Below are 24,144 nucleotides of genomic sequence, written 5' to 3' on the forward strand. Positions count from 1 at the left end.
GTTGGTACTCAGGAGAATGTTCCAAATGCATTAGCAAAGCTAGTAAACAGAGTTAAGTTCAAATGGTATACAAGCTTTATAGGGCTTAAAGATCCTGACTCTAGCTAGAATTATTGAGTAACTTAAAAATTCATCAACAGGGAGATTGTTGAATGATGAAGTACAGATGCTCACTATATAGTGAATCCACGATACATGAGATCATCATACAACGAGTAGTGAATACACTATACATGTCATATGCTGTACTAAGTGGAAGTGAGTACATAAACCATATGGAGTACAGAGTCCCCTTCTAGATATGTATGGTAACACATATTATTGAGGTTAATCACTTTTGCATATGATGACATTTAGTGTGTGCAGTGAAGGAAGTATGCCAAGTCCAGTATGATGAAGTGGTATGGCAAGGGTGGTGCGTTAAAGGCAAGTATAGTAAATGAGGTATGAATACCATAATTTGGTCCCAGTTCTAGTATGGTGTCACTTCTATTATAGTGTCATGTATAGTACCAGTGTGGTAATGGGGCACAATGATGCCTGGTAGTTGGACAAATGGAAGTCGGTTGACCATTCTATAAAGTGATGATTAACATACCGAATTCTGCAATAAATTACAATGTACATAAATGGTTGCAAGATTCGTAAGGAATGGCTATGATGAAAATAAGGTTGATTGTAAGGCAATATGAACCTATGTGAAAAATCGAGAGTTCATTATATGTAAACTTTTTTACTCTAATACAAATTTGCTTGAGGGTTTTTTGGGTAGTGGGTTTTTTCCTGAAAGGGTTTCCCATGTAAAATCTCATGTTTCTCTATGTATTTGGTGTTTGGTATTTTCATATTTTATTTATTTTCACATCTCTAAAATTTATTATTTATTATTTATATGATAATTTGGAGTTTTCAAAATATTTTTGCACCGTTTCTTTCCTTACAGGTTCACAAAATATATAAGATTTTGTTGCACCATAGATAGTTGAGAGGGGGTTGTAGTTGTATGTGGGTAAAAGCACAAACCTATGTCATGCTTTTATAAAGGAAAAGGCTAACAAAAGTATAACTATTAATATTTATTGACATAAAATTGGTAGTATTATTAAGAATTTGATAATGAAGTAAACTCATGAAATATGTATAAATGGATAAATTTTATGATTATCTTGGATGAAATATGTACAAAGATGAAAATTCATTTGCTCTCGCAAGAATACCAGGAAATATTTTCTCATAACGAGGGTAGTTCTTAAAGTGCACCCTTGATAAATATGAGTGATTTGCCTATATATAATTCACATAATTTCAACATATGTAACATCCCACCTTCATCTCATATATAATAATTTGTTAATTATTTATTATCTCATATTCTAATTACTTAAAGCTTCTATTTAATCAATTCAATCTCCATTCCGGAACAAGAGACTATAGCACAATGATAACTTGTGAGCCTCTTATATCAAAAATCTTGAATTTGAGTCTATTTAAACTTAACACATAATAATATTTAATTTCAATAAATTATTATTATTATTCTAACCTAAACCCATTACCTAAAACAAGAGCTCTGATAAAGCTTAAGTCCCTGCCTTTGGTTAAAAGAGAAAGATAGATTTGTGTGATAGTTAAATCATAATTTTTAAATAGTTAAAACATAGAGGGAAATAACATAACTTTGAACATTTTATAGTTTGGCCAATTAGATAAAGTTCACCATTATGTGCAAACTCAAAATGTGGTCATTTCAAGATGTAGTCTAAAACATTTTGTTTATTACCTCCTTTGATGTTCCCTTTTACGAGTAAAATTAAAAATGGACAAATGATTCAATAGTTATGGAGAAATAGTGTTTCCATTAATCTAATAAATTAGTTTTTAATAGATTTCTAATGAAAAAATCTAATTAGAATTAATTAAATGATAACTAACACGCTTCCTAAATATTATTACAAATATCATATTAAATCAAAAGTTCTATTACACCTATTATGTCCTATATAGTTAATGTCTCATCATCTAAATGTCACTTATACATTTATAATTTTTTTAAAAAAATCTACTAATTTTTGATAAAATTGTTAGTAGTATCTAAAAAAAATTATAATCATTTTAAGTCATAAAGCTAAATTATTTAGTAATTGTTTGCACTTAAAAAATGAAATAATATTTGATAATGCAAAATGCAAGTATTAGTTACAAGGAACTTAAATATATTTTTAAATAGTAGAAAAACTAGATTAGATTGTAAATATAACATTTTTAAATTTTTAAATATATATATTTTAATTATATAATATTTAATCAATAATTTAATAGTTGTATTCATATTTTTAAAAAATTAAGAAAATTGGATTGTATTGTTTATTAGAAATAATTGTATGAGTAATATATAAAATGTAGAAGCATCTAGACAACTATTATTATTATTATACGATCACACAAATTAAAAACACATAACAAATTTACATTTATAATATTAAAATCATTTTTGATTGTATGTCTCGAGTTTATTTCTAACATTTGATTGCCACTTTATACATGTCCATGTAAAGAAATGACAGCTATTTATTTTGAACAACTAAACTTCTGACATGAAATTATTGCTGCCAATGATATTTTTAACAAGCTTTTTAATCTTCCAGCTGCGACCAAATGTTTCATTTTCTAGTTGTAGCACCGTTTGGGGCCCTGTTCGTTAGATCTTGTGGAAGAATGACAAATTTCTTTCAGAAAAAATTGATAACCATTCTGCTTCTTCAATTCCACCATTAAAACCCCAAAACATATGTTTAACCCCTTATCATTTCAATTATTTTGTGATTTATTTTAGTTGAAGATTATCAGTTTGGTTTCCTTAGTTTGATTCTTACACTGTTATAAAAGAGAAATTAAAATAAGCGTTTTTAGATTTGACTGCATAAGATTGTGCAATCAAATTCAAAAACATCTCATGCTAATACACTGTAGAATTTTCATCTTGGAGGAGGGAGGAGGTAAAATTCTTTGACGCCATGGAGGAAATAAAATTTGTTTTGATGTAACATTTAATTTCTTGTGCCAAATTTAAATGGGCAATCTGCAAATTAGACAATGCATACAAGTCCAAAAAATCCAATCAATTCAGGAAAAAAAGACGAGATAAAAGGTTTGCAAGAAGAGAGTCTGCGAAGGCATCTGAAACAACAATTAATACTGAATCGGACAGAATTAATATCGAATCGTGCAATTTTTTTCGAAAAGTTTCGACTTTTGATTTTTAGATTTTTCTTTCTCAAAAACTAATTAAAACATTGGCAAACCAGAATGCACCAATAGGAAAATAGAGAAATTCATAATGACGTCAAAAATAGAAATATTAAACACTGTCAACCATAGATATTTTATTTTATTCAAAGTTTGGAAGGAAGATTAATCGTTTATAATTCGAATGAAAACAATAGTCTCTGCCTTTTACAAAGCAGGGACTAACAAAAGCAATCTCTATTCTACTAACTTTAAAGTAGATATTTATCATAGTTCTAACTTTATAAGAACTAACTACATAAATAAAACTCAAGTAGTTTATATAAGTTACTTCAATTATTTGATTACGATTGATCGATCTAAATGTTTATCATTAAGGTATTTTAATGGTGGAGGTTTTATAAACCTATGTGCTTATACTCGTATTCTTTCCTTTCCACATGAAAAGCCTGATAGTTCATTTAACAAAATAGTCAAAAGTGGGCTGGCCCATAGGTCTCCCTCTATGTAAAGATTCTTTCCCCGTGAGGTTCGAGTTCAATTCCATTCACACACAACCCCCATCAATAATCACCCTCATTTCTGTCATATCTTCTTCGTCATCGATCTTTCGATAGTCATCCGTATTCACGTGTGTTGCCTAAGCTTCCTTCGCCTTCCGTGCGTTTTGGCGTCACTCTACTACTCTTACATCCCATCCAATCCAATGGACGTTCATGACGTAACTTTACCTATTATATAAACAACGTTCGACAGTACCCACAACACCGCAGAACATTCTTTCTTCGAAGCATTTGTTTGTTTTTTTTGGGACTCGATGGCGTATTGGGTATTGGCGTTCATGCTTTTATTTGGTAAGACATAAAAACTCCTCCTTCCTTGAATTCTTAATTCTAGTGGGTTGATTGTAGTGACTTGGTTTTACACAAGATTATTATGGCGTTCGTTAAGTTCCTAAAAAAATTATTGTTTTGACTATAAAATATGCAGATCATAAGAAGTAAACGATGCATTTTGTCTTGATGTGTAGGGACATATGGAGCGGGCGCAAGAGTGTTGACAATCGTCAATAATTGCGCATACACCGTTTGGCCGGGAACATTATCGGGCAATGGAGGCACTGCGTTGGGCGAAGGAGGCTTTGCTCTCCCCCCAGGAAAATCGATGCCCCTCACCATTTCTTCCGGTTGGTCGGGACGCATATGGGGGCGGACTGACTGTAAATTCGAAAAATCGGGTAGGAGAATGAATTCTATTATATTATATTTTGATGATACATCATAGAATATGATGTGAAATGAAATGTATAAAACAAGTTTCAAAGTGTTGCACCAGGTCAAGGATCGTGCGTAACTGGCGATTGCGGCAACTCTTTGAAGTGCAACTCTGGCGGGACACCTCCGGCAACTCTGGCGGAGTTCACATTGGGCGACAAGGATTTCTACGATGTCAGCCTCGTCGACGGCTACAATCTTCCGCTAACCGTCACCACCGTTGGAGGCACCGGCGACTGCAAAACGGCAGGGTGTGTGAGCGATCTGAGGAACAGCTGCCCGGCCGAGCTCAGTGTTGTAAACGATGGGCAGGTGACTGCGTGTAAAAGTGCTTGTCTTGCTTTTGGAACGCCCGAATATTGTTGCACGGGTGACCACGCAACCCCTCAGACTTGCTCACCGAGTAAATATTCCAAGGAGTTCAAGAAAGCTTGTCCAAATGCTTACACCTACGCTTACGATGATCCCTCTAGTCTTTACACTTGTTCCTCCGCCAGTTATGCCATTACCTTCTGCCCCACCACTTGATACAACTAGTCAACATATCGATATGGCCGGTATGATGATTCAATGGTGATGTTTGAATCATATATAGCTACTGCAATGGACTCAAGTTTCTTCATTATTATTATTTTTATTTATGGTGTGTAAGAGCCAGGGAGCTTTCGACTTATATAAGGATGCCAAATAGTCGTCCGCATGAATATGATATGAAGTTGTGTGTTTAATATGTAAGCCAGATTATTGAGCTACGAAAATAATGTGCAGCCTTCCACCTTGTGATAATATTTCCATTATAATATCATTATCAATCAGTGTAAATGAACATGTCACACCTGTTTGCTACAGCGCAGAGATCAGATTATGGGTAAGCGGTATCATACATGAAGGGAATTAATTGTAAACAGATACGTGTAACGTCTAAATGGGTTTTCTGCTGTGAAAGAAAAAATGTGCCTAATCGGTGGCGTGCTGCCCACAAATCAGGCGATTTGAAGGAAACTATTTAGCTCACCCGCTCATCTAAAATTAGGTCAGAAATCTATATGTCATCAAATACTTGTACGGAAAGCAAATACTCCATATAAATATCATATAGTAAAAATAAAATAATTTACAAGGAAACATGATAATAAAAATAAAATTCTTATAGGCAAATAAAATTATATGAAAGGTCTTGGGTTTGAAACTATTCAAGCATAATAAATAATAATAATTAATCATAACAAATTATAACAAATAATCTAGACTTCGACCCATTGCTATAAAAAATAAAGATCTTATGCCGATATAGATATAGATATAGATATTGATACTGAAATATATTTACATGTGTATTAAAACTAATAAAGGTAATTAGGGTATCTAGTTATAAAATAATATATTATTGAATGTTTTTAGTGAATGATCTTCTATGATTTGTGTATTTTTAGTTATGGAGATAATGATCCAACTACAAACACACAAAAGCACAACATCCAAGGCTAACACTCACGCCAAATAGTATGATGGCTGAACCAAGAATCTAAGACAATGCAAGGAGTAAAGGTCCTGGTCAGACACTCAAAAGGCTACTAAGTAGGGACTGACATCATGGAGAGTCGCTTGGCATCGACAAGCCCAAGCTTGGATCGTGCGTTTCAACTCCTCAACGGAGGGCCCCACACACACATTTTATTATCTTAAGTTTTATTACCAATCACACATTTTCTTTAATTATCACTTAGTTAAAACTTCCTCTGCCAACCCTATGGGACTAAGGTCACCAGGCTGCGAGATAGAAGCCCCCTCCATATGCTACCCTACCCTACCCATGCTCATCCTACGACAAGTGCCCGTGGGCATGCATACTCCCATCCCAACCCCAATGATCATAACTTCCGGCAAATCCACGAAAGATCGAGCCTCGCAAGTCACCCAACAAATGTACACGTACGTACTTGTGTGTGGCGCACCACCATCACGAAGATCATAACACAAGGACAGGAATGAGAACACAATGCAAAGAAAACACCCAATTGAAAGCAACACGGGAAGGACAGATTCTACAGGAATCCCAAAGCCAATAAAATCATACATCATGAAATCACTCAACCGGCCTCAATCCGAGAGTATGGATTCTACACGAATCCCAATGATGTAACAAGACCAAACATCGTGAACTCACTCAACCCGCCTCAATTTGAGAGTATGGATTCTACATGAATCCTAGCATTCACGAAACAAAAGCAAAGGTCCAACAAAACCCATAACAGGTATAAAATCACTCAACCGAACACAACGTCGGGAGTACGGATGCAACACGCATCCCAATGCAACATAACAGTGCAAAAGTGGTCTGATTGATATCCAAATGGATCATCAAGGTCCACAACCCACATTGTGCCAAGAAAACTCGAGAAAACAGGGTGGCACGCAAAACGAGGTAAAAATCCCAAAATTTTGAAAAACTTCAAAATTAAAACCCATTTGGCCTTTGGGTTCAAAAATCCAAAAATAAATAGAATCAAACACCGTATGCAAAAACGGCCAGCATAACGGCGTAAAATCCCAAACCCTCATCTCAAAAAACAAAGAAATGTTCATACCCACCCAACCGAGTAGAACTAGCATACAGAAACGGAGGGGAACACTAGTTCTCAGCCTCCAAACAAACGGCTACCAAAAACAGAAGCAGAAACAATAAAACGGGAAAGCCCTACCTCACAGCCAAAAGGGCAAAACGGGAATCTGAACCATAAAATAAATATCTCGCAGAAGTAGCTGAAAATCGCGGCAATCCAAGGTTTCCTCGCGCTGGATCCAACGAGCCCAACCTCGCAACGATCCCACACCCGTAGCTCCCACAACGAACAAGACAGTAAATCCTCATGAAGAGGATTTTGGGTTTTACTCTCCAACTTTCCAATTTGAAAGTGAGAAGTGAGGAATTAAATTCCTCTTTGGATACTTATTCACTTTTCGGGTGAATAATCGATTAGGGCAAATAACCAGCCAACCTAGTTAAATCCCGAATCGACCCAAACGAAAATAGGCTATTCCTATAAATAGGAATTCATCTATGGCAAAGCTACCAGAAATTAAAATAAATCAATTAAAAAGCCCGAAAACCCAAAAATACGTAAATCTCCTAAACAACTTTCACGACAAAGCGAAACTCTAAATGCATAGACATGCTTACTGGTCTAATCACATAATGCAAATGAGTTCGGATTTAATAATCACCGAAAGGTTTAATTTAAACATTTAATTAAGGATACGTCGACCATACAAAGGCGACATTGGTAAAATATGAACGACTGAATCACTAACTCCATGTGCCACTACCAGGGATATAAATCCTGCACACGAAACAACACGATCAAGTGCAATTGCATATAATAACATAGCCGAAGCAATAAATGTATTAAATCACCTAATTTAACCATTTATTTAATTATATTAAAATAATCTATTTACATCACTCACATTCGCAAAAGGCATAGCAACGCAGGAATGAAGTAAATAACCATAGCATTAAATCCATCACATAGTGAAATCAGAGGTATGTCCAAATACCGGATAACTAGATAACTAGATATCATCATAAAATACATTGTCATCTCAAAATGGCATCATCATGCAATATGATTAACTGAATAGCATAGTAGTCTAATATCTATGATACTAAAATCAAAGAGTAACATTTGACCCTCAGGTCACCTCAAATGTAAACATAACATGAGAACAGATATCTCTCAGATCAAAATAAAACAAGGTAAATGTCCGCAACACATAACCAAATAATCCAACAAGAACAATCCATTCTAATTACTTAAGCATTTAATAATGATTGATTACTTTTCATTAAAAAGACATTTAAAACACATAAGCAAACACAGTCATAAACATGACTAACCATCGCTACAGGAACCCAGTCCAGTGTAGCATGGTAATAGTACACAGTGCAATCTTTGCACACATCTCAGGGTAATCACGGAACAACCTCATGATACCACATCGATCCTAGTAACCACTGGCACAAACCTCAGTGAACCAAAAATCACATCATAATCTCGAAAATCAGTCAAAAGCATAATCAAAGCAATTGATACAAAAACATAAATCAAAACACCTCAATGGTGTAGACCACTCAGGGTCACAATCATGATCCATCACAACAAAAGATCATCAAGGTTGCATCCATCAGGACGACTTACAAAAGTCAAATGGGAGAGGCACTACAATCTAAAGCTCATGTTTAATAGAAAAATGATTCTTGATGCATGGGGTGTGTTTTTATATTTTGTTGTTACATGCAATAAATTTTTCATATTTAATTTCTATAAGAGGCTTCCTAGTATTATGAAGAAGCTCGCATTGTTTTTCAACTACAAAGTGATGTGCTTATGTCGAGTGCTCATGTTTACTTATTATTAGAAGGCATTACAGTAAAAACACAAATTTGTGTCTCCTTTTAGGACATTTGAGGGGGCTATGGATAGAAAGGTTACGATCAGAAGGGGTCCAACCAGAAGTCTTACGACCAAACACACATGGCACCAAGTAGCATTGATGTAGCATTTAGGTGGAAAAATAGGTCTGACCTGACCAGAGACCCCTTAATCTATATATAGGTTGAACAAGCCCTTAGTGGCTTATTTTTACTGCAACAATTTCTAGAATTCTTAGAGTGGATGATTAGGGCTTTTGGTACAATTAGGCAAACCAATTTTTTAGTTTTTATTTTTAGTTATTTTAGTGTTTTTTAGTTAGTATATGTTTATATATTAATGTTATGATAATCTATTTTAGTTATACTATTAAATTTAATTAATATGTTTTGATGTGTTTTTTTAATTAAATGGTAGTTAATTTAGTGATAGATTAAGCGTATAAAACTAGAATCAAATTTAATCTAGTTAACCATAGGCATAGATTAAATGCAGATAACTATAGTCAATTTTAACTTAGTTAACCATCTAGACATAGATTAAATGTACAGATAACCATAGTCAAATTTAACCCCTAGTTAACCATATTTATAATTTTAAAGTAGTAAATGTAGATTAAACATAGATGAACTCTAGTTAAATATAGTTAACCTAGTACACCTAATCTAAAATAGAACTTAACATATTTTTAACCATACTTTGAAAACATAGAACTAACAGAGGTGTGTGTGTGTGTGGGTGGGTGGGTGGGTGGATGGGTGGGTGAAAGCATAGATCTGTGTCACCTTTGGGGTTTACTTTAAGGTTTTAGCGGGACCAAATCCGGTGAGACAACTTCTGGGGGGACCAAATCTGGCTGAAATCACGTGGCACTGACTAACCACCAAGTGGCGTGTAAACATCTGTAGGGATCCGGCCAAACTGGATCTAGCCGGATCTAGTCCGACTGAAACTACAAAAATTATATAAGCTACAAAAAGACAAATCTGCTAGTCATTTTCATCATAGGAGCTTCCTGGAACTATGGAGTGGAAGAGCTAAAGGAGTCATTTGGTCAGATTAGGCATGTCAGCAATTCCCTCTAATTTTTTTAATATGTTTTAAGTTTTATTTTATGTTTTCTTAGGTAGAAATATGGTTTTTAATGTGTATTTTTAATGTAGATTGTTTTAAAGAGTTCAAATTTTTATTTTTTTTAATACATTTATGTTTTTAAATACTCTAATATCAGATTAATTTTAGAAAAAATATTGAAATTTAGTAAAGCTTAGAAATTATTAGAGAAATTAGATTAATTATAAAATATTATTTATAGAAAATTATGTAGAAAATTATATAGACAATTTAGAAAAGATTATAATAGTTAGAAAATTTTGAAACTTTATAAAATATTAGAAAATTTTTAAAATATTAGAAAAAAATAGAACTTTTTGAAAATATTAGAAAATTTAGAAAATACTAGAACACTTAGAAATTTTAGAAACTTTAGAAAACAATAGAAAAAAACTATTAAATATAGAAAACTAGTTAGATGTAAATTAGAGAATTTAAATATTTTTATTTTATTTTTATTACAAATCATTAGAAATTGTTCTAAAGGTAAAGGTTTAGAAATAATTGTAAACTAGAAACTAAAACCATCATATTAAACTAAATCAAATTTTACCTCTTACCATGAACACAAATAAATTCTAATTTAAACCTTAACATTGAACCTTACAAATTATAGGTAGGGAGTGGAACTTAACATTGAATGTAATTAAATCACTTGACATTAAACCTAATCAAATTCAAACTAAAACTCTCACATTCAACCAGATTAGACTCTAACTCCTATATTGAACCTTAAATCCAAATATGTTGACCTAAACTACTCACTAAACTCTAAACTGCTCTCTAAACCCTAAACCGCTATGTAACCATATAATCTCAAAACCTCTCTCTCTCTCTCTCTCTCTCTCTCTCTCTCTCTCTCTCTCTCTCTCTCTCTCTCTCTCTCTCTCTCTCTCTCTCTCTCTCTCTAACTTACATAATTTCATCACTTCCAACCCTAAACTCCTCTCTCTCTCTCTCTAGATCTCAAAATTTTAACCTTCTATCCCTCTCTAACTCGTAAACTCTATATATATCTCTATAAACCCTAAATTACTCTCTAACTCCTAAACCCCATCACTCTTTAAAGCCTAAACCATTCTCTAACCCCTAACATAACTTCGTCTCTCCCATCTCATCTCTCTATCTTACATAACTTCATCTTTGCCAACCCTAACCTACTCTCTCTCTCTCTCTCTCTCTCTCTCTCTCTCTCTCTGTCACATAACGTCATCTCTCCCACTCCTAAACCCCATCTCTCTAAACCCTAAACTGCTCTCTAACCCCTAATCCCCAACTCTCTAAATAATAAATCACTCTGTAACTCCTAAACCCCATATTTGTAAACCCTAAGCCACTTTCTAACTCCTAAACTCCATCTCTCTAAACCCTAAGTTGTTCTCTAACCCCTAAACCCCATCTCTCTAAATAATAAACCACTTTGTAACTCTTAAACCCCATCTTTGTAAACCCTAAACCACTTTCTATCTCCTAAACCCCATTTCTCTAAACCCTAAACCACTCTCTAACCCCTAAACCCCATCTCTCTAAATACTAAACCGCTCTGTAACTCCTAGACCCCATCTCTCTAAACCCTAAACCACTCTAACTCCTAAAACTCATCTCTCTAAACCCTAAACTTCTCTCTAACCCCATTTAATCCCTAACGTAACTTCATCTCTCCCATCTCATCTATCTCTCTCTTACATAACTTCATCTCTCTCTCTCTCTCTCTCTCACACACACACACACACACACACACACATTATCTCAAGTATCCCAACCCTAACCCATAATCCCTAACATAACTTCATCTCTTTCCTCCATCTCTCTCTAACTCCTAAACCCCATCTCTCTTAACCCTAAACTACTCTCTAACTCTGAAACCCATCTCTTTAAACCTAAACTGGTCTCTAAGTCCTAAACTACATCTCTCTAAACCCTAAACTACTCTCTAACCCCATAAACCCTTTGTTTATCTCTAACTCCTAAACCCCATCTCTCTAAACCCTAAACTTCTAAACCCCATCTCTCTAAACCCTAAATTGCTCTCTAACCCTTAAATCTCATCTCTCTAAATACTAAACTACTTTGTAACTCCTAGACCCCATCTCTAAACCTTAAACCACTCTCTAACTCCTACAACCCATCTCTTTAAACCCTAAACTTCTCTCTAAGTCCTAAATTGCATCTCTCTAAACCCTAAACCGCTCTCTAACCTCATAAACCCTTTTTCTATCTCTAACTCCTAAACCCCTTCTCTCTTAACCCTAAATCACTCTCTAACTCCTAAACCCCATCTCTCTAAACCATAAATCGCTCTCTAACCCCATAATCCCTAAACTTGTTATCTAAATTTGATTTGTACCTATTACTGAAAAAAAAAAGAAAAAAGTAATGTAGTTAAAATTTCATTATATGTTGTACAATTAGTGTGTTTTGATTCAATTAGTGTAGTTAACATTTCTTTAAGATTCATTTGGTGTGTTTTGATTCAATTAGTTTATATAATAATCTATGTATATGTATGCATGTGCAGATCTCTAGTATCATCTATTTAGTTTTGTTTGTTTATATCTTTCATCATTATGGCATTAGGGGGTAGTGATTTTGGAGAGGCCAGTGTACATGGTCATCCCCGTAGTGGTTCATCCCATAGATTGACTACTAGTACCCAAGATAGGGAGACATTATTCAGTGATACTATTCAGTGCTTACAGAGCACACTTGATATTATTGATCAAAGTCTACAGGCTTCACCTGCCCTACAACATAGGGATATGATTGCGATTAGAGATGAGCTAATTAGCATGACGTGCACTATCAAGGATTTTAACCCTTATGATAGTGTTAGTTTGGACAATTTTTATAGCGCTCTATCCCTTACTGTCAATGGTGTTTTCTGATGGAGGGAGATAGATGAGATGGTCTCAATGGAGAGTGTGAAGAACATGTTCCCACATTGTCGACCTTTGAAAAAGGTCAGAGGATATTGCACTATGAGGTGTACTAATCCATTGGTGGCACCTTTCATGTATCCTCGTTGGTTGGCTGCACATCACATTGCCCCAAAAGGATGAGTTCCCCTTATATTTTTGCGAACAATTGTATCTACATTGAGAGGTTGATTACACTAATATCCCTAGGCATGTTGGGCAGGGTTAGTGTAGGTTCTTAGATAAATTCAGACACCAAGATGCTCCTGCACCCATTAATAAATGGACATTGATTGGTCCAAACATTTTGGTGATGCCAAAATGTTTGGAGTTAGCTGTAGTTGGAGATAGAGTGGCAGATGATACACGTAGAGATGTGTATGAGAGGATTTCCACTATTGCTACCCAGGTGCATGATATGTCTTTTGACCGAATGCATAGATACATGACACAGGCACAATTTGCATCTACAGGTGGTCACACTATTGCATCATCTTCATGTTATGATATATATTATGAGGTTGACATCCCATCTCTAGTAGACATCTCTGTGGAGTCTTCAGTAGACTACTTGAGGGCTATGAGTACATGTTTATCCACTAATCTACTTTCAACCTATTGAGCTATATAGTCGTTGACTAGACAACCACTTAGTGCGGTGCCATCATATGTGACCGGTATCATCAGAGGTATGTCAGAGGCACGGGGTGGTTAGGGGTAGGAGGACATATATGTTGTAGCAATAGCTCCACCACAAACCATAGTTGACGAGGATGTGGCCCCCTTATCGAGGTAGGTTCTTATCCACCACGACGTTCATTTTTCACAGATATGATCACAGATCCTACACTTGACATCAAAGATGTTATCTTTAGTGATACAGACTTGAGTGAGATAGGTAGGCATATATTTGTGATGATGATGGCATATGGGGACTTGCAGACACCTATGCATCCTATGCAGCAGGAGACATAGGTAAAACTTTACAAACATGTCTATTTAATTGGACCTACAGATCTTATATTTAAAACTTTAGTAAAGTATAACTTGTGACATATTTGTTTCTTCTATTACATATAGACTGGATCTGCAGCTCGTGAGGGTGGAGATGGACAGACAACTATCAACCCTAGTCATCTTGAGTCGCAGGTAAATTTAATTGTACTTATGTTATTATTTATTAAATTTATACACATACTCATGATACAGGGTTCACGATCTCATCTCAGTCGATCACATTGTTGAGTGTGACATGATCATGTTTGATATTCATATATGTCATATACATGATACTTGATATTGATTTACGATGATATCATTTAGATTTATAGCTATGGGACATTTTACATTTACAACATGCTCATATTTGACATATTTCATATTAGCGTGAATTATCTGACCATTTGCATTTATAGTAGAAATATATGATATTTTGATGAATTATGTGACCATTGATATTTATAGTTGACATATTTTATTTTTTATGACTTGTGTGACCATTTACATTTATAGTTGACATATTTGATATTTTCATGAGTTATGTGAACATTTACATTTATAGTTGACATATATGATTTTTTCATGAGTTATGTGACCATGTTTATATATAGTTGATATATTTGATATTTACATTTATAGAACATATTTTACGTAAATGTGGAAACGTATTTTTGAAATATCTCCTACATTATTTTTTAGATAATTGTTAATGTGTAATAAATTTATGTGTTCTATAAATAATGAAAATATGTGTTACATAATTTTCTAGATGTGTTGTAAAAGTGTATAGCAAATGTACATGTAAATTTAGAAATAAATACATTATTTTATAGATAATTGTTAATGTGTAATAAATTTATGTGTTCTATAAATTAATGAAAATGTGTGTTACATGATTTTCTAGGTGTGTCATAAAAGTGTATAGCAAATGTACATGTAAAATTAGAAATAAATGCATTTTTTAAAGATAATTGTTAATGTGTAATAAATTTATGTGTTCTATAAATTAATGAAAATATGTGTTACATAATTTTCTAGGTGTGTTGTAAAAGTGTATAGGAAATGTACATGTAAATTTAGAAATAAATACATTGTTTTTTTATAATTGTTAATGTGTAATAAATTTACATGTTCTATAAATTAATGAAAATACATCTTACATCATTTCCAGATGTTTTGTAAAAGTGTATAAATATTGAAAAAACAAAAACATGTATAACTATTTAAAAAAATTATGTATATATAAATTTGAAATTTTTTTATGAATCATTAAACCTATCTAGATCAATCAGGAGTTTGTTGATACATATGGTCAAGATCCTCTTTATCTTTAATTATCTCTAACTACTTTTCATGGTCCTCGGTATCTAACCTCCACTTTGGTTTGCTACGTCCTTTTTTTGGCATAATGTCAAGTTGAATCTTTGTGGCTAAAACCAAGTGGCTATAATGCAAAACTTTTTGGCTAGGCATGTATTCAATAAATTGAACACCATTGTGATCAATTTTTGCTTGCTGATAATAGGTGCCTACAAAATAAGATTTATAATTCATTTAGTATTCTTAATAATATAGAAAAGAAATAATTATTCACAATTAATCTATCACTCTCTAATTAGTTGTATACATCTCATAAGAGGATAATCTATACCTTTTATAACAAATAAACCATTTGGACAATATTTGTTATCATCATTTGTACATGGTTCAGTTAACTTGATTTTCTCTTTTGTTCATCTAAGTAAATAATAATCCACACCTTCCACATTTTGAGGATCCACATTCATAAAAAAGATGTCACCTACAAATGTACAAAAATAATGGAAATTGTAAATAAATAAATATGAAGACAAAATTTTATTAAAATGAAACATTTTTGTAGAAACTTGCCTGGAACAACTAAATCAGAAACATGTTCATAATCAGCTGAATACATAGGATTATGAATGTCTATGTCGTTGTCATCTTCTTCATAAGGGGTACTTCTGATTATGTTTGTCCATGTCCATTCAGAGACATAGGCAGTCACAATATTCTTGCATTGACCCATTGCATTGTTTTGAATGCAGACATCACAAAAACATGATTTTTTCTCTTACTTGAATTACTAGAGGTTTGTGTTGTCCGCTAGTCATCAATTGATGAAATCTTCTAATTCCAACAATGGGTTGACAATTGTAAGGATTTGATCGATCAATATCTGTAACACATTAAATTGGCAATAATAAAAATATTAAAGTAATCGTGTTAAAGAAAATAATCATGTGTCAAAGAAAAATGGAAATCTTACCTTTCACTTTCTAAAAAAAAGTTTATTATATGTTGTATCACGAGGAGAAAAATGAGATTTGCACCATTCAACAACTTGATTTGCTTTGTCTATCTTTGCACCTATATAGGAAAGATAATTGTATCAATTTTAACAAAATATAAAATAACTATCTAACAGATGGTCATATATATCAAATTTGATTAGTACATAACAATATTATACTTGAAATTTCATGTTGGCAAAGTGCACACTTTACACATGCCCCTACTTCATCATGCTCTCCTTTTCCATGACCACTTTCAAAGTTCGAAAGAAACTTAACATTCTATCTCACATGTTGTGTTGCAAGCCAATTGAATGCTTTTGCAAACTTAAATTTCCCTAGGAAAAAAATTAAAATAAATTTATGAGTAATCAAATCTTGATATAATTAATTATTCAGTGAATTAAATATGTGCATGAAATTTTAAAGTTTAACTTTCAAATACATGTACCAGCACAACCATCAAACCAAATCCAGTGTTCCAAAGCATTTATCCCACAATTTGTGAGATCATCAAAGAACATTCCAAAAAAATGAGCTACATAGCTCCTATCATGAACCCTATCATCACTAAGATAAAAATTGACCTCCTTGATGATAATGCATTCATCTAGATCGATACTTTCTACCCCATCCACCTCAAATTGCGCATGTCTATAGGAAACTTGTACAAAAATTGCAATTTGATATGATTGATAATATATAGCTTGAATTACAGATTGAGGGGAAAAGGTATAGTTTTTAGAGAAGTCTACAATTGATAGAATACATCCTAGTGGAAAACAAGTTTATGAATCTCGAAACTCTTTGGCTTGCCATCTTGCACCATGACAATGTTGGATGTGTGGATAAATAATTGTTATGAATTTATCCATAAACTCACCATATGAAAAATTTCTCTCCTTCAAATCTTTTTAAAAAAATTCTTCTCCATTCCTTGTTCAATATATCTTATACTCAAATCTATTCCACACAATTGGTGTTGAAACATCAATATTGTCCATTTCATATAGAAATTTTTGCAACTCTCCACAATTTGTGCATGCATTTTTTATGCATTGCACATTGAATTCATCTGACTCTTTAGCATTATCACATAACAAAGACTTGACAAATTGTGTTGTGCTTCTAGGAATTATCACATCTAGCTTAAGTGTTGCCATAGCTTTTCTAAAAAATTGCAAATAAAGATGAAACTCAATATGATTTCGACAACAACAAGTTTCATGTACCTTATTTATTGCTACAAAACATGAGCACAACCTCTCAAACATTCTTTGAAAAAATTTCACATTTAAAAACTCTTTTTTGAAAGCTTCAAATAATTCACTTTGTGTTGTGTCTACAAAGTGTTTTGGATGTGCTATTTTCATACCTGTCTCTTCATCTTTGATCTATATAATGTCTCTTCTATTAGAAGAAACACATGACTAGCTAGTCCAATATTCAACAACATGTCTTCTAACATCTTCAAAAATTCTTTCCTTTCGAGGAAGTTGACAAATATTAACCTAGTTCTTTTCAATGTTCTCATCAAGCTAATTTCTCCTTTTTATGTATCTTTGAATAGTTCTTCTAGATAGATTGAGCATTTTAGAAATTGCTTGAATTTGGTTTTTTTGTGATAAGTCCTTTTTCATAATCATAGTCATCAATACTCTCCATTTAGCACTTAAATCAACTACTTGACTTCTGTTATCAATATCATTTAATGCATCTCTCAAATTCTAAACTATTGTTGCCTTCACATTATCTTTTGAGCTTTTCTTATTGTTCACACCTAACAACTCTAGGATAGGACTCATTTCTCTTTTCCTAAATAATATGACAAATAATTGTGCTTTGCCAATCAAATATTTATTTTCAAAAAATTCCTCCCACATATTTTTCAGATGTAGCTTAATTGTACTTTCAGGCATCATGTGTTCAGATGATTCATTTTCTCTAAAAAGAGAGTCTTCGTCCATCTCTACCAAATTTTCCAAACATAAACCATATTTTCCAAATTTCCTACTACTTCCTAGAACTTCAACATGATCTTCTTCAACTTCAATCAATGGATCTTCAATTGATGGCTCTATATTATGTTTTGTCCATCTTTTCTTCTGGTCATCTCTGACTTGATCATATATTTTTGCTCTTTTCACTTTATTCCCCATTGCACAAAAACCTGAATAGAGAGTTTGATATCACTTGCATATAAAAGACTTCCAAATTCAATTACATAAATACTAGTAGATCATAGACAATTTAGAAAAGACTTTTAACTTTAGAAGCTTATTATATTTAATTGTCTGTAACGCTACAAAATCTTAAGACAAGTAGTTGCATTAAAGTATTGCTAAATTTAAATTAAAAAATTTATTAAATATATTAAATAATTTAACTATCTAATAATTTTAATAGTTTTCATAATATTTTAAATAAACAATAAATTTCATTAATCGATTTCAATACAAAAATAACTTTAAAAATCTAATTTCTAAATATTTCTTCAATAAATTTTTATGTAAAACTTTACTTTTTTACTATTACAAATGTAATTATGAATTAAATATAATAATTTAAATAATGAAACTTTACCTTTAAAAAAAAAAACCTATATTATTGAATTAAATATAACAATTTAAAAATAAAACTTTACTTTTAAAATTAAAAAACCTATTTTATTGAATTAAATCTAAAAATTAAAAAAATAAAACTATACATTTCAAATAAAAAAGTTTTTTTAATTAAAAATAAATAAAACTTTACCTTTAAAATAAAAAACCTATTTTATTGAATTAAATATAACAATTTAAAAATAAAACTTTACTTTTAAAATTAAAAAACCTATTTTATTTAATTAAATCTAACAATTAAAAAAATAAAGCTTTACATTTCAAATAAAAAGGTTTAAAGGCACTTGCGCATGTGACCATGTGCGAACAACTTTTGGGTCATACGGATCTAGCCGGATCTGGTACAACCAGATTCAATCCAGCCAGAACTGTCTGTGTCATCCAATGTGGCACTTTCTTTAATCTTTTCTGCAATTCTGAAGAACTTAACACTTCAGAGGCCAATTTCATCATCAGAATTAGGGTTTCAAAAAAAATTAAAATACCATTGGATAGAACCTGTAGTCAGAATTATGGCAATATGATTTTTTTATAGGTGACATAATATCGATTACAATAACTACAAAATAATGCAAGTAGGTATTTCAACATTGAAGATGATGCACATTCAAAAAAATATAAAAATTAGAAGATGATAATGAAAAAAATTTAAAATGATGAATTCTTCTAGAGGAGAGAGTCCTCTTCGATAATATATAACTTTTGTGATGGTTGAGATAGATTTACTAGGGAAAAGATGGTGAGAATGAAAAACCATTAAATTATGAAAAGTTCAACTTTAAATAGCTATAACAGACAAAATATATAACATTTTTGAAAATTTCTTTTTGATAGTTCTAGGTACATATTTCATCAATGACATACTTCAAATTTAGACTAAAATACATTTATTTGCAATTATTTTTGTGGTGGGAACTATAACCCTTAATTTTCTTGATTTTTAACACTATCAAAAAAGATCATTGAAAATTATAAAAACATACTTTTTTTTTCTTTTTTTAAAATTTTAAAAAATAACATTCATAAACTTTATCCTTTTATACACATTTCATCAGTTTACATCAACTTAAAATTCAAAACAAAAATATGCTTTTTACATTGTTGAAGTTTAACACTTTTTTTGATGTTGGCCTTTTCATTTGTAAAAAGGTGACACATGTTTGTACTTTTACCCACACACACACACACACACACACATGTATATGTCTATATGTGTGTATGTATATGTATATGTATATGTATATGTATATGTATATTTATTTATTTATTTATTTATTTATATGTGTGTGTGTGTACACTAAAACCTAATCTATCAAGAGCACACGTAAACAAGCAAACGTTAGTAGCATGTGCATATCACAAGATTGAAACTGAAAGAACCACTAACTAACTTGAGTTTTAGAAATAATGCAACTGAAAGACAAGAGTCCCCATGTAACCTCGGAGCAGCTCAACAAGGGTGCCCACAAGAGGCCTTGTTGGTGTGCTCAAGATTAAGAGATGTGGATGTGCTCTCCCCAAACATAACTATGATTGAATCCCATGATAATGAAAGTATGAAAATGAGGCATGAACCTATGCTAGATGAGTGAGAAATGCTTCAAGAGGAGGCTATGGAAGAAGTCATTCTTAAAACATTCTAGGAAATGGAGATGAATGCAAGAAAATAAAATAAATTATCAATGCAAGAAATGAGATCTAAAACAACTACCAAAGAGTTAGCAACAATGCATGAAAATCTCTAGGAAACTATAAGCATAAACTAGCATGATAACAATGCATATGGAAGAGATAAAAATGCTTGAGACAAGTGCTCTATTTAAAGGCTTGAGGGAGACCTTGAGGAGGTGGCATCTATGTGGCATCGACATAGGTGCCACAAGGGATACACATGGGCTAAAGGAAAAGCCATGCAAAAGTCAAACTAATCCTTTATGATTTAAATGGCTCAAGGTGTGCTCACACATGTGTGAGAAAACTTGGGGAAAGGAATGGAGGGACAAGGATGTAAGAGTCCTTTTGAAGGAGTTAATGAAAGTGGGGCTCCTAGGTATTGAGTTGTTCACACGTGTGAGCAACCACTTAGGGGATAAAAGGTGATTAAAAGGGAGGTTAGGACTAACAAAGTGGGTTTAGCAAGTGGTAGGGTTAGAAGGATGAGAGTGATGGGTGGTAGGCTAGGCTTTAGGTGGGATTAGGATTAAATCAAATAGGATTTAACTCAATCATAGGATTATAGAATTTAATAAAGTGGAGGGAAATTAAATAAAGTGGAATTTATTTAAAAGGGATCTATGGAGCACAATGCATTAAATAAATTTAACACATTAGAGGGAAGTATTTAAATTAAATTTAAATACATTAGGGAAGTGAACCTATTTAATTAAATAAGTAGAAGAATATGAAAAATATAATTAATTAATTAATAATCAATTATAGTGTCAAGGGAAATATTAATAAATTAATATAGTGTTTTGGGATGATTTTAAGTGTCTACATTTTTTCCCTCTTTGATGTGGTGTCAGAATGACATTATATCAAAGAAAAGAAAATATAGGTTGCCCCAGAGATGAGAGGAGTCCTAGGAGTTGTTTCATAATGACGACGTGGGAGGAGGGTGCCCCCTCACAAAATATAGCAAAAAACAATTTTTTGTGCAATTTTCGCGAAAAAGACCCAAGAAGAAAAGAAAGGGAAAGGAAAAGGCATAGATGAACATTTTGCATGACTTGGGGACAAACAAGGGTAGATAGGGCCAAGGCATGATCACAAGATCAAAGGGGACCTCAAGGGGCTTATATAAGCCTCCAAGGCACTCGTGGAAGAGTCATTTGCACACCTAGAGAACTAGAGTGAAGGATGGATCCTATCGAGAGATTGCAGCTTGAAGAGCACATTTGGGTGCACTAGAGACTGCCCAACATGGGACCACTAGTAAGTTGACTAATCCAACCTATCAATTTTTTTTCTTTCACATTTAAATGACATATTTTTGGGGCAAGAAATTGGAGAAAAGTGGTAGTCGAGGCGGAGACAATGGTTCTCCACTCCATTGTCTCCATGGACAACAATCCAAGGAAACCATCTCTATGAAAATGACAACAATCATCCTATCGTCTGCATAGACGATAGAATGAGAGGATGAATAGGCCAGAGATGATAATCTCCATGTCATCATCTCTATAGACGTCAAAGCTGTAGACATCGATGAGAAAATCAACGTCTGTAAAGCTGCCAGAATTGCCTAATTGATATCTCCATATTTTGGTGTCTCCACAAATCTGCATCTACATGGATTAGCATCTTTGCCAATATGGATGTATCAATAGACTTAGGAAACAAGGATGGTTAGGGTTTGATAGAACAAGATGCCCCATGCTAAGATAAAGAATATGAGGACTGAAACAATAAGAGGTTGATTATTACATGTCTATGCTATAGGAGCCAATGATGACATTTTTTTCATGAGAGTGTTATCTAGTGACTATGGCCTTAGGTGATAGACTGGCAGAGGCAAAGTGGGGACATGTGTGGCTTTGTAGACTTGAGCATGTCCACAAGTGGCCAAACTTAAGGGTGCATTCAGTGCACTTATCAACATTGGTGGAGTGAAGGAATACATTGACTTCGAGCTTCCATCTATTGACAAGAGAGGCAATAGTTACTTTGTTGGACGTGTGGAAGATGCTTTGAGTTCTAATCTATGGGAGATACCCAAAGTACATTCTGGAGGGTGCAAATCTATATCTGTGAGAGTGCTTTGGGTCATGGAAACACTGACAGTCAATTCAACAGTCATGGTTGATATATAGAGAGGTGCTAGATTAGGGACTTCCATGGCTAGCCCTTTATTTGGCCTCTTTGATATGGAGGATGGTACCAGACCATGCTAGGCATGGATTTTTGATTGGATGGGTGTGAGTGCTTAGCACTCTACTATAGGATGATGGAGAAATTTTCTACTAGAAGCATACCATCTTGACCCACTTGTACTACGACTTGCACATGTCCACCTACTAACACAGATGACCATAGGCCCAGGATTCAGACTACTCATGGTATGGTCATGGGAGCACATAGGCGTGATATGGCCTATTACTCAATGTGAGACACAATAGCCTAGGGAGCCATACGTATGTCAATATAGGCCACCCATCCAATATACCTCCATCGAGTCAATAGGATTTTGGTGATGGTATTTGGATGAGATTATCATGTTCGACTAGACAACATACATAGGTTGCGAGCGATGGGGGTCATACTGCCTACAAGTGATGAGGATGATTTAGAGGATCAATTATACTTTTAGTATGCACAGTCAGACTACTGGCTAATTGGCTAGATGGTGCACATTATGATGCACTACATTCCCTCTAGGGTGTAGAGATGTTTAGATGGGTTTAGGATGTTGAAGTGGATAGGTTGATGTATTCAGGGTGTCCTAGGAAGTGGGTTAATTTTGGGCATTTGGGACCATAATCAAATTAGCTAAGGCTTCATGGTGTGACATGTAACTAGTTCCATGGATACACAGACAGGATCAAGGAGGTGTTAGGATGACACCGATGTACACATAGTGGTGGGCAACACATCAACCACTGAGACTGACAATACTAGGGGAACCACCACTAGTAGAGTAGGTATGAGGCAGGGGAGATAGTACTAAAGCTAGAGAGGAGGGATAGGAACCCTAGCTATTGGGGCCACAGGGATGACGAGTTTGTCAGCGGAGAGGGCAGGCACTAGTGGGGACACCACCAGTACAGGGATCACAATAGGGTCCACAGGTATAGGGACAAGGGACACAGAGAGTACCCATACATGTACCAAAAGGGCCACCTCTATCATAGAAGGATCATGCATATTTTATTAGGGAAGAGCGAGATAGCCTCCAAATAAAGGTTGCTTGATTACAAGGTAAGATAGTGGCTAAGAGTGTTAGGGCTACTAGTCCACATGCAGAGACTGCCAGACTATAAGAAAATGTTCAGGTAGAGCGTGTTAGGATAGACAATGTGTAGGAGGCCTTGGTAGCATTATAGATGAGGGTAGACAATGGAAAGTTTAGGGATCTTACCATATAGGCAGATGCAAAGGAGCTAGCAGAGCTAGATGCTCTACGATAGGATGTGGCTTCCCTTCGATCTGACAAAGAGACCTTATAGCGTCATGTTGATGATTATTGCAGTCAGTGAGATATCACGATGCAAATGACATAGGATAGGGGT

General features: G+C 33.7%; 1 protein-coding gene across 1 annotated transcript; it reads left to right on the forward strand.

Annotated features, from left to right (window-relative positions):
* Positions 1 to 4,012: 4,012 nt before the first annotated feature.
* Positions 4,013 to 5,342, forward strand: LOC149535378 (pathogenesis-related thaumatin-like protein 3.5). Its single transcript, XM_089807341.1, has 3 exons — positions 4,013 to 4,100; positions 4,277 to 4,483; positions 4,582 to 5,342. Exons 1-3 carry the CDS (start codon positions 4,064 to 4,066, stop codon positions 5,046 to 5,048), a joined length of 711 nt encoding a protein of 236 aa, XP_089663467.1. The 5' UTR covers positions 4,013 to 4,063; the 3' UTR covers positions 5,049 to 5,342.
* Positions 5,343 to 24,144: the final 18,802 nt, after the last annotated feature.

The sequence above is a fragment of the Cupressus sempervirens genome, chromosome 10 (genome assembly GCF_028749045.1).
Source record: "Cupressus sempervirens isolate cs-2001-9-10 chromosome 10, ASM2874904v1, whole genome shotgun sequence".
In the NCBI taxonomy this organism is placed as follows: Eukaryota; Viridiplantae; Streptophyta; class Pinopsida; order Cupressales; family Cupressaceae; genus Cupressus; species Cupressus sempervirens.